General features: G+C 31.9%; 1 protein-coding gene across 5 annotated transcripts in view; it reads left to right on the forward strand.

Annotated features, from left to right (window-relative positions):
* The first annotated feature begins 4,835 nt into the window (after window positions 1–4,835).
* Window positions 4,836–12,925, forward strand: part of LOC149155860 (electron transporter, putative (Protein of unknown function, DUF547)) — a 42,408-nt gene continuing 34,318 nt past the window's right edge. Inside the window, exons 1-6 of one of the 5 annotated variants that reach the window (XM_089446087.1) lie at window positions 4,836–5,255; window positions 5,861–6,033; window positions 7,776–7,845; window positions 8,065–8,127; window positions 9,212–9,328; window positions 9,649–10,092. In XM_089446087.1, the coding sequence (XP_089302213.1) occupies window positions 5,888–6,033; window positions 7,776–7,845; window positions 8,065–8,127; window positions 9,212–9,328; window positions 9,649–10,092 (840 nt within the window). In that variant the 5' untranslated portion in view covers window positions 4,836–5,255; window positions 5,861–5,887. The other 4 variants (XM_089446088.1, XM_089446090.1, XM_089446086.1 and 1 more) reach the window with 4 other exon arrangements.

The raw sequence follows: 12,925 nt of genomic DNA on the forward strand, positions 1-12,925 counted from the left end.
CCATAAATACTCTAGAACTTTATTTTTTCTAAGTTCATAAAAAAACCTCCATCTCACAATTATAAATATTTTTTATAAATTTTATATATTTATTTTCCATTATATTAAATTATTAAAAGAAACAAATTTTCCCCAAATATAAAATAATTATTTGACTTCATTAAAAATGCGCACGGCAATCATTCGGTCTCTATGCAAATTAAATTATTGACGCATCATAACAATTGCTCATGTCCATCTCATTTAGTACAAGACTATTGCAACAATACTATTAAGCATCTTGGATAGTAATTATTGCCTCAATATGAATTTTCCCTATGTGAAGAATGTTGCGAAAATGGACGCCAAGATTGTGGTGAGCTGTTAAATCTCACATATAGAATATGGCAAAAAAATTTAACATAGAGAATATAGTTAAAAAGGAATCATATACTAAGAATGGATTATTATTATTTTTAAATAGTACTTTGGTATGGTTTTTTTATAATAATGAAATCGTATTTAATTTTTATGAAACACATATCACAATATTATGTAAAATTTAATCAAAATATATATCGAACAAGCTTATGAAATTAAGTTAATTTTAAAATAATATATATTTTTAAATTATATATGTGATAAGTGTTAAACAAAAATATACACACAAGCATTTTTTAAATAGTCAAATAACGTTTTTAAAATTTTTCATTTTTCATTTTTTTCTTTAAAGTATTGAATTGCAATGATTAAAAATTATTTATAAAAAATATTAAAATTATTAGTAATAAATTTGATTTTTTTTAATATTGTTTTTACAAAGTGGACTTTTAATAATATTTTAGGGCTAAGTTAAGCAAGATTCTTGTGGACACAAGAGAGACTAAGGTGAACCTCATGCATCCTCTAAACTAGTTCAAAGATCTCATGCTGGATTTGGAAGGAAGAAGGAAGATTAAGCAGGCTAGAGATGAAGTTATCTCCCAACTCTCCAATTCCTCTGCCATGCAAGATCAAAGAACATCCCATTAATTTAGACACTTTTATGTCCAGGTTTCTTATCTATCCTATGGTTTTAATTCTTAGTTCTTTATGTTTCTCTACCAGGGTTGCTGGAAGCATATTTTCTTAGTTTTTGTTTAGTTTTACTAGCTTGTTCTATCAAAGTTCGCGAAATTCCAATGTAGCACCTTTTAATTTTTGTTGGTGGTTTCTGCATGGTGGAATAACAGTGTCACAACAAACTTCCAAGTCTAAGGTTGTAAAGTGTGGTTCAATTATGTTGCTTTAAACTCTCTACTTATAATTTGGTTTCCCAAATGATGGACAAGAGACGGCAAGAAAAACATATTAATTATAATTATTTAAAATTTCAATGCAAAAAAACACCTATATTAATAAAAATTTAAATAATCAAATGAAAATCATTTCCATTTTTTTATATATATTTATAAATTCAATTTTTTACAACTAATTCACTAATATCACGAACAATTAACTATACTAATTTTGAAGTGATAAAATGAAAGTCACTTCCTTAACTAGGTGATCAAAGAGATTTTATTTATGATAATTTTTACAAATAATTTATAAAAATACTAATACTACTTTAATATCACTAACAATTCAATCAACTATATTGACGTTAAAATTACTTTAATATCACTAACAATTCAATCAACTATATTGACGTTAAAATGATTGATTAAAAGTTATTTCAAGTTTTAAAAGTTAATGTTAAAATGATTGATTAAAAATTATTTCAAGTTTTAAAAGTTAATGTTAAAATGATTGATTAAAAGTTATTTCAAGTTTTAAAAGTTGATGTTAAAATGATTGATTAAAAATTATTTCAAGTTTTAAAACTTAATATTAAAATGATTGATTAAATATTTTCTGATATATATATACATACACACACACACACATATATATATATATATATTTTACAATTTTAATGTATTCAAAATTTATTGAATCTTTACCAAGCATTAATATTATTAATTTTTAATATCACTAATAATTAACTATATTGATGTTAAAATGATTGATTAAAAGTTATTTCAAGTTTTAAAAATTGATGTTAAAACAATTGATTAGATATTTTTTGAAATATATATATATATATTACAATTTTAATGTATTCAAAATTTATTGAATTTTTACGAAGTATTAATATTATTAATTTTTATTTAATAAAAACGTCTTATAATGTAAAATATTTAAAATAATTTAAAATTGTGAAAAATAAAATAAAAAAGATAAATATTTAATTATTTTATTTATTATTTTAAAATTATTATGTTTAATATAAAATAGATTTAATATTTATCTAAAATATTAATTATTAATGTTTACAATTTTTGAAATAATTAAAAATATAATTTTACTTCCCAATATTTTAAATGACATTTTTTTGTCAATTCATAAAACATTTTCATTAAAATGATTTTTCCCTCACATTCATTACACATTTACATTATTTAAAAAACATTTTCATTAAAATATTTTTTCTTTGATGATAGAACATCTAATTTTTTTATTTAATTTATACTATAATATTTTTATCTCTATAGCATTTTTCATAAAATTTTTTAATAATAAAATAAAACAACATTTACAACTAAAATCCAATATATACAAAATTATGAAAAATTACAAACTTCCAAGTCTAAGGTTGTAAAGTGTGGTTCAATTATGTTGCCTTAAACTTACTACTTATAATTTGGTTTCCCAAATAATGGACAAGAGAAGCAAGAAAAACAGATTAATTAAAATTATTTAAAATTTCAATGCAAAAAAACACCTATATTAATAAAAATTTAAATAATCAAATGAAAATGATTTCCATTTTTTTTTATTATATATTTATAGATACAAGTTTTTACAACTAATTTACTAATATCACTAACAATTAACTATGTTAATATTGTATGCTTTAATGTAGAATACCACACAGAACTCTTCTCTTTTTGATGGGGATTATATCTTTTTGAAGGCCACCTGGTTTCCCTTCTGGGCAGGTGGTGTCATGTATCTGTATCTGTACATAGTTTTCGTATTTTTATATTAATAGAATCATACCTCAGCTTACAAAAAAAAAAACTATGTTAATATTGAAGTGATAAAATGAAAGTCCCTTCCTTAACTAGGTTAAGTTCAGAAAATAACTTCTAATCAATCATTTTAACATCAATTTTAAAACTTAAAATAACTTTTAATCAATCATTTTAACATCAACAAAGTTAATTGTTAGTGATATTAATGTAGTATTAGCATATATATATATATATATATATATATTACAATTTTAATGTATTCAAAATTTATTAAATTTTTACAACGTAAAAAATTATTAATTTTTATTTTAATAAAAACGTGTTATAATGTAAAATATTTAAGATAATTTACAATTTTGAAAAGTAAAATAACGAAGATAATTTTTTTTTTTATTATCTAAATTTAATTATATATATATATATATATTTTAAAAATTATATATATATATATATGGGTAAGCTTGGTAGGAACTTCTCATTTTCGAGTTTTTACATGTCCATTATTCATCTCATTTTCTGGGAGGGTAGCACAAGAATGGAACCCAAGATCTCCCTTCGGTGAGACTTCATTCATTTCTCTCATTTCCACGGCCATTGCCACTTGAGCTACCCTATAGAGACTTTAAAATTTATAAAAATAGATTTAATATTTATCTAAAATACTAATTATTAATGTTTACAATTTTTCAAATAATTAAAAAATTAATTTTACTTTCCAATATTTTAAATGATTTTTTTGGATTCATAAAACATTTTTTTCCCTGACACATTTATTACACATTTACATTATTTATAAAACAATTTCATTAAATATTTTTTCCTTCCTTTAATAAAACATCTACCTATTTTTATTTAATTTATAAAACATTTATACTATAATATATAGTATTTTTACCTATATAACATTTTTCATAAATTTTTTAATAATAAAATTGGAAAACATTTACGACTAAAATTCAATAATAATTTATAAAACATTTATACTATAATATATAGTATTTTTACCTATATAACATTTTTCATAATTTTTTTAATAATAAAATTGGAAAACATTTACGACTAAAATTCAATAATATAACATATTTATAGAAACATCAAACAACATTTGCCACCAAACTTCACTATATAACACATTTATACTAGAATTTTTTTTGGGTAACTATAACATTTTTTAATAGTAAAATCAAGCAACATTTCCAACTAATTTTCAATATATAAAACATTTTTTTTCATCTGTATATCATTTTTTTCATATTTTTTTAATAGGAAAATCTAACAACGCTCACAACCAATTTTCTATATATCTAGCTCAATTTGAGTAACCAAATTCAAACAAAACCTAATTAAAAAAACCATAAACTGTTTTTCCCATTTAACGTGGTGAAAGAGATCTGACGTACCAAAAATTAAAGTTATCTCACGTAGTTTTTACTTTATTTTCGCAGCAGGGTCCGTAGTAAAAACGTTCGCATGAGTTGTCGCCGTGGCCCGGGAGTCGGGAGTCGGGACCCGGTTGGGCTTGTGAATTTCACCGGGAAGTTGAAAAGCTTGGGTACTGAGGGTCCCACGTGGCATAACAGTACGATTTGGAATCACTGAACGGGGTGAATGCTGAGTCAGCGAGCTCCGATTGTCTGTTTCCGGCGAAATTCCTTCCTCTAACGAACACCGTGTCGTATGCCATGGATTTACGCTACCTGTTTGCTGAGCTAAGCTATCCAAACCCACGCTGTCTCGCACAGAATATTGTGGAATTTCTCCAGATTTGTCAGGGTGCCATTAAATATGGGATTTCCATATAAAATAAAATAGGGAATCAATGGACGCAACGCGGAGCGGGCGGACAGTAGCAACTGTTTGGGCGCGGAGTTTCGCATCTGCAACGAGTAGATTCGAAGCCCGATAATTTAATTGGGATTTAGTAGGGGTGTTCAATGCTCTATCGGTGCATGTCAGGCAAAAACAGCCGCCAGTGAAGGCCGCTGTCACACGCAAACCGATGACCCGTTTGTTTCAGAATCCAAGAACCCAAGATTTCCCAAATTTTTAAGATAGAAAACGGTGATTACTTAGCGTTCTTAATACGTTTCTGGGTTCCCTCGTTTTGCGTTTTCTTTCTTGGCACACGGCCACCTATCCACAATTGGGCATCTGGACAAAGGACGTTTGTGGGTTACTGCACTCTCAAAAGAGTCTGCAGGGGTGGTTAATGGTTATGTAAGTTCAACACTCAAATTCGTACGATGGATTGACTCTGAGAACATTACTTTTCTCGGAGTCCAATCCCTGGAACTTTGTTTCATCTTGCTATTTTAATCTGTTCAAATCTATTTCACCCAAATACCTTGACCAACTTTCATTCCCACAGAGCCATGTGGACACATAGGAATAGAGGTTACAGATATGATAGGCTGATATTTCGGATCCAATCTCACCCATGTTCTTCAAACTTGATCTCCATGTTCTCTCTTGAGGCCTTGCATACTTTTTACCTTTAGTTGAGCTGTGCTCGAGCTGTAAACAGAAGGAGTTTACCAGAATTTGTCAAAGTTGGATTCTAAGGGAGTCAGAGCATACATGTATTGTGTCAGTCCTACAATTCCCAAATTGCTGCGGCCAAGAGTTGGGTAGTTTCTGTAATAAGAAATAAATGCATTGAGTGTACAGATTGAGCATTGCAGGTAGTTTAGTGCTTAGAGACATGGGTATTGTTCAATTGGTTTCTTTTTGGATGAAGCCTAGGACTGAATATATCACAGTTTCTGGTTTTCTTTCTAGGCTGCTTCTGTATCTATGCTTAGATGGAATTTTTGACGTTGCAGGTGGAAAGTGAAGGGATTTTTGAAAGCATGACGAGGGATACAGAGGGTCAAGAAGCCAGGAAGGATGAACAGAAGTCTATGGATGAGATAGTTGTTGGGTTCGCGGAACATAATCCATTGTCCGAGTCATTTGAATCCAAATCTCAACCTGCACGCCATTGGCGCTCACGGAGGTGCCTTGGTTTTAGTCCATATCGACATGGATTGCGCTTTTAATTTGCTTAATGAATTTAAACGATTATTTCTTATTCATGCTTCTTTCGTTGCAATATTGATTCATCGTCCAGTGGAAAAAGTTCAGAGTTTTAACAGAGGATCAGACATTTGCCTCGGAAAGTTGTTATCCACCTCAATCTACATTCTTCCATTAATACTGACCGTTACTAACTTCTTTATGGATATCTACAACAGCTCGAAACGCAAGATCTGAGCTTCTGAGGTGTTGATTCCACCATTTGGGTTGCCAACAATGAACATTCTATCTCTGCTCAAGAGGCTGTTGCAGCTCTGACCGCTTAAGATTATGAATAGAATTGTTCATTTCTAATCATGAACATAATCGTCTTCTAAGCCTTTGCAACGGGGCGCAGAGCTTAATTCATCGTCTTCACAATTAAGTTTTATTGTGTGCAAGGATTTTGTTTGAACAGGGTACAGAGATTTGGCTAGACAGTTTTGCTATAACTGCAGGCACTGGAACCTTGATGTAACAGGTTTTCTGCCTAAAATCTTGCAAAACATCAAGGTTCTACCTACATTTATGGCAAGCCTATCTGGTGCTAAAGTTTTGCCCAGAGCTTCATTATTGTCATTTTCTTATTTGCACAGAGCTTCCAACAACACATTAACAGGGCCCAAGTTACATTTTGTGCGCAACATGTCTTTATGGGTTTACTTTTACCATTTCTTTACATTCACGCTGATAAATTTTAGTGTACAAGGTTATCTCCATTGTATACTACAATTTCCCCCACCTTAATGTGGGGCTATCAAGGCCGACCAACTAACATGATCAACGCTCTATGCCCTATCATCTGTACAAGGTTATCTCCATTATATTCTATAATTTTTCTTTCTGATCTGTGAGGAGTTATAAACCCCAGCTCTGTCCCCTTAACGTGGGGCTGTCAAACTCGACCGACTAATACGACCAAGAGTCTATGCCTATTGAGTTAATGCCCTATCATCCACTAGACCAGAGCCTGGCTCCCCTATCGCTAGCGAATAGTGTGCAAATTTCCGTTTCTCATTATATTGGAAAAAAGTACCAGTGATGCGTAAGAGATTCTTATTGTAGAGTTAGAGCCAGAGTTTATATTTTATTTCTTTGTCTACTGGATAACATATTTCTCCAACATTCTAGGAGAAAATGTCATACTTACATTTCAGGTACTGTAAGCTTAATGTACTTGTTGAATACTGTGGCTGTATTTGCAGTGAAGAAATTTCAGACCCGTCTAGTAATGTTTGTGTGTTTTGCGATTTATACATCAGCTCTTCTGAAAGAGATATTGTAGAGATCGCTAGCCCTTTTAATCAACACTAACCCCATTAACTGTTAATAAGCAAGAAAACAGATTAGATAGAACGGCATGACCCAAAAATGGCACAGCAGAACAGTCAAGCTATACAGAGGGGCTTAATCTAAAAGAGCAGGATGACAATGAAGTGAATAGTTACAAAAACAATTAGACGCCAATTCGAGTTTTTGTTCTTACCTTTAGCTTAGATACGGTGAAGTAAACTTTGCTTTGTGATTAATGGTAAATTAAAGTCCTTCAAATCAATTCCTTGGTGATTATTTGTGAAAGGTACACTACTGTAGTTGTTCTGGAAGATCTGAAAGCAATTATTATGGGTGTTTATAATTTAGTTAAGCTGGTCCAAGTTTTTGAACATTGTGTTTTTTTGGCAGTGCTCCTGATCGTGAGGCGTTATCAGATAATTGGGATATGTCACCTCGAATACTTCATAATTTGAAAACAGTAAGAATGCACTGTTTGTTTGCTGCCATAACATCGCAGTGAAGATTTTGGATATTCGATGTAGAACTTACGTTATTTACAGAAGATAGAGTACATCAAATATTCTTCCAATATCTTGGTTCCGGTATTAGTTCTTATTCTTTAGAATTCTCCAACCATAAAAAAAGCGTTCTTGTTGTCTGCATCTTGGAATTCCCATTTGATTTAAATGTGTTTCAGGGTTGGACACGAGTGAAAATGCATTTTTCTCAGAAGGACCGCCAAGCTACGCTGAAGCAAGATGTGAGTATTTGAGGAATTTAATGGTTTTCTCGTGACGCAATTAACTTCTGAAGAATTATGAAATATAATTTAAAGATGTATTATTTATTTTCCATTAATATGCTGCTTTGATATTTCTCTGTGTTGCGGAATTTAAATTTGATATATGGCGTTAGTACAATATTGGATTTCTCTTCATGTTCCCCATGATCAGCATAGTTTGATAAATGGGCCTAGTTTAATGAGAAAATTCTGTCCGAAAACCCCACTGTGTGCTGTCAATAATGAATGAAAACAAGATCGAAACTTATTATTGGAGTTGTAGCCTATAGGGCCTCTATTATAGAATTGTTTTACATTCTGTATAGTGTCAGGTTTATGGGGCTTATATGCTAGCTATAAAGTTTGATTATAGTATTTTTATGAACTTTTGTCCCTTGGTGATTTATATCGTTGGTTGGTTGGTTGAATTTAACATGGCTTTAGCATATTTAATTCAATTTTTCCATTCTTGGCAGTCTGATATATATAAATATGTCAACAGAAATAGCCTTGAGATGGTCTCAATGTCTGAACTTCCCCAGCTTATAGGTCATTTATGCTCCAATGTTTAATTATGTAGTATATCAAAACGGACAGGCCCTCTCTTTCATTTTGTGTGACAGGGAAGACCATATTTATGCAGTCTAAAGATTTATCATGATGGACTCACGAGTCACATGGCTTTGGAAGAAATGACCTGATTGTGGAATGCTGGAAGATATCTATACTGCTTATATCAATAAAGTTTCATTCTGTGAATGTTAGGGATTTATCATTCCTGCTCTTTTGTTTGACTTCTACTTATGCCTTTTAGCTTTTGTCTTCTACAAACATGGTCTCTGTCTGCTGTTCTGAACAAAGTTGCAGGTGCAAGGAATAGTACGCTATAGCCTAAGAGTACCAAGTGTTAAACATTTATTTCCAAAGATCTGTCCTTGTATGCTATCTTTCATATCTCATTACAACCTTTAATTACCTTTTTAATTGCTGCTAAGGGTGCTGAATCCAAATGGTTCTGAATATTAAATATATTTTTGTACTCATTAAAGTTTGTAGTTTGCAGGTTGCCCAGTTGGAACAAAAGCTGCATGATCAGTTGGCAGTGCGGGAAGCTTTGGAAAATGCCCTGGGCCGAGCCTCAACCTTCTGCAGTTCAACTTGTGGGAATCATATTCCTAAGGTATTAATTTCTCCTTTTCAGCCATCTGCAGGTTATGTCAATTAGAGTTTGAGTTGTCAATTTTCACAGACATGAGATGTTGCCTTATTATGGATATTTCAAGATTTCTTTAGCTAGGCTTTCTTATGGTATAACATCTAGACCCCATTGTTGATGCTGTAATAGGCCTAGAATATCGACTAGATTTTTGTAGAGGTCTGTTAGGGTCTATATTGATGTTCATGAGGTTGTAAAATTAAAATATATTCAGTTGTAACCTCTAATGAGACATGTCAGTGTTTTTGTGCTTGGGACTGAGATTTCTAATATTTGGAATGCAGCAGACTGAAGAAACGATTCAGGAAATTGCACTACTAGAGTCAGAAGTAGCACGCTTGGAGCAACACCTTCTTTTGCTATATCGCAAAGTCTTTGATGAAAACTTTGCAATTAATTCATCTGCACTAAACATTAGCGAAGATCCTGCACCTGCATATACTCAATCTGGTCCATTGCAGCAATCCAGTGGATTGCCTAGTGCACTGAAGCAGAATATGGTTCAGCGTAGCCATTCATCTTTGTCTCATCTTTCTTCCAGTAGTTCACAGCTGTTGGCCAGTGGGACTAAGAGTACACGGAAGCAGGCAGATTATTTAGTTCAACGGAGCCATTCATCTCTGTCTCATGTTTCTTCTTCCAGTACTTTAGTAAGATGCTCTCCACCATTGGAAAATTCACCCAAAGGAGGCACCATGCATCCCTCCCGTTCACAACCACTAATCAAGGTAACTTTGTAGTTCTACTCATTCTTGAAGCAATTCCCTATTTCTTTTTTCATGTTATGAAATGAGCCCAGAGTACGATTAACATAAGGTGACTGACATTGTTTATGTTATACATGATCATTTCAGGATTTTACACTCTCAAGACCTAACCTAGTTGAGTACTGTGTTAATTTAAGTCAAACAGTAATGTGATATTATCTTGTGTGTGATCAGTAGTGGTTGTTGAAGTTAAAACTTATAAATACTCATTCTGAAGGAAGTTTTGTAATATAGAGAGACCTAGTACACAAATGGCTTAACACACACTACCAAATCAAATTAGTCTTAAAAATAATGAAGTCTTCTAAACATGTATTTAAAGCTTTGCAACAAATTCTTAAAAATTACATCGACAACACACAACCTTGCTGGCAAATTCTATACAACCATAACCTCGAATATCAACCAAATTAACTATTGGCAATGTGAACATGAACACCCATGTTAACTAGATTAATTGGGGATTATTTGAGATAGCTTGAAAGAGGTTATCAAAAGCAGGTACTCTTTTTGAGAGAGCCCCTCAAAATTTGTTGACTTGGGAACCTAGCTTGATGCCAACAATTAGCTTTTCATTTTTCTTCGTAAGTTTTATCAACATGAATTACTTTTTTCTTTAAACAATAAGTTTCTAGCCCTCTAGATTGAAAAGAGGAGCATTTTGATTGAACTTTTAGCAAGAGTCAAGACTCCCAATTTCCTGAAAGCTACTAAACTTGCCTTTCTTCTTCCACACCATGTATGATTCTAGAGGATACTTTCAATGCATTGGCTTGTTCGAAGTTTAATCAAATTGGAGTCAAATATCTCCATTCATTTTGCCCTTAGTCTCTTTATTCAAATGCATTGCTAGAAGATCCAAGAAACCTTGTCATGATATGATTGCAAATTGGGGATCTTGGTAAGCATTTGTTATTTCAACTCTCAACAACTTCAAAGCAGTGAAAGCGATAGGCAAGTTGCCAATGGATATCATTTTCCCTTGGTTTGGCATGCTTGCACCATGTCCATCTCCAATTGACTTCAAATCCTCGGTGTTGAACTGTTATGTTGCTTGAGGTCTCGTTATATTCCTTGGTGGAAAATATTGTGCCTCTCCTTCAATCATATTTCCTTAACAGTATGAGCCTTTGTGTCATCTCTTGGGAAGGGGGAAACTCTAAAGAGAGTTGATAGAAGATATGCTTGTTTTTTAAAACTATCATGTTCAATTACTCCCTTATCCAAATTGATAAATAAATGAGGATATATCTAGCCTATTCTTTGTTCATTGCAAAAGCCTAACTTATGTATTGAGCCAAGTTTTTAGAATCTTTGGATCTTTACTCTATCGCCTTTTGCACTTGGGTTATTAAAAAAAGTTGGAATTAGTTTCGGTCATACATGCCACATTAGCTTCTAAAAAAATATATTGGTCCTTGGAAGAGAATGAACATATATGATATTTCTAAAAGAATAACCATTTGAATGTTTGGAAAAGATTACTTGCTGCTGAAATTGTCTTGAATTTTTTATCTCACAATAATCTATGGACTAACTTTTGCTTTAACAATATAGCCATTGGGTTGAAGAGAAGATTACAAAAAGCTTGAAAGATTTTAACTAACCTTATCTTGATAGTTTTAGGGGCGTGAAGAATGGAGTTGACATAATAAGGCATTTGAGTTGAGGTGGATTTTTGCACTATCTTACTTGTTTAAGCTACATTGAGAAATTTATTGAACCAATTTTCTCATTGTTGTTGGATTTTATCTACAAAAAGGAAACCAACTCTAATTCAAATTGGTCAAAAGTCCATAAGATTACCTAGTAGCTCCCAAAACTTCTCAATAGATTTTAAAAATTGATTTCCAATAGTTTAGCTCCTATACTAAAGCTTCTCTAATCAAGATTATGCAATTTGTAAACATTTGGTGGGTTATAGAGAGACCAACAACGATGTCAAAAACATAGAGAAGACTTGATTCCAACAACCATTTGATAGTACATGAAAGGCCTTCTAAAAGGGAAAAGTCATGGCTGCTTGGGAGTGGAAGCGGGGAGTGACATTTTCAAAAGCTCCCGAGTCGAGAGTGATTTTGGGAGCAAATTTTATATAATATATATTTTGATGCATATATGTCAACACAATCATGTATAATGATGAATTAGTGATAAAAAACATAAAAACATGGATTAAACCTTATAACATCATTCATCTACTAGTTACAATCTTCATCAACCACAAGTCCACAAATTCTAAGTTCTCATTTATATAGCATGTAAGGGTGCACATAACCAAAATAACATTGAGTGCAATCCATCAATGAACCAAAAATACATCAACAAATAGGCTTTAGATGGCCTCTAGCATCCAAAACATCATGCTACAACAAATGCCTACATATCATCAAAATCATTGCCTATCTTGGGATCTTTGTCATTAATATCACCCTCTAAGCATTTACATAAGATAGAAAAAACGTAGCATGTCAAGGTTTTGTTCGAGTGATAGGTACATTTTTATTAGGGTCATGATAGAGGAGTTTCACAACCAATGCCACTAACATCAAGGTACATGGAAGGCTTGATGCTCTTGATTAAATACGAGTTCCATTCCCTAGTATAGGAAAGGAGCCCTGGGAAAAGTATAGGAAAGAAGATTGAGGCATGCGTGGCAACTTCTTGTTGAAGCCGGAAAAGGGTGAGAATATTTGCCGTTGACAAAGATTGCTTCATTTTCAGTTTGGAGTACACTTCACAACCATATGATAATGTGCTAGTGGATTCTTGTCATTAGAACTTAGATTATACA

This window comes from Pinus tabuliformis, chromosome 9 (assembly GCF_031772625.1).
Source record: "Pinus tabuliformis cultivar Carrire ecotype Pingquan chromosome 9, CPIR1, whole genome shotgun sequence".
Lineage (NCBI taxonomy): Eukaryota > Viridiplantae > Streptophyta > Pinopsida > Pinales > Pinaceae > Pinus > Pinus tabuliformis.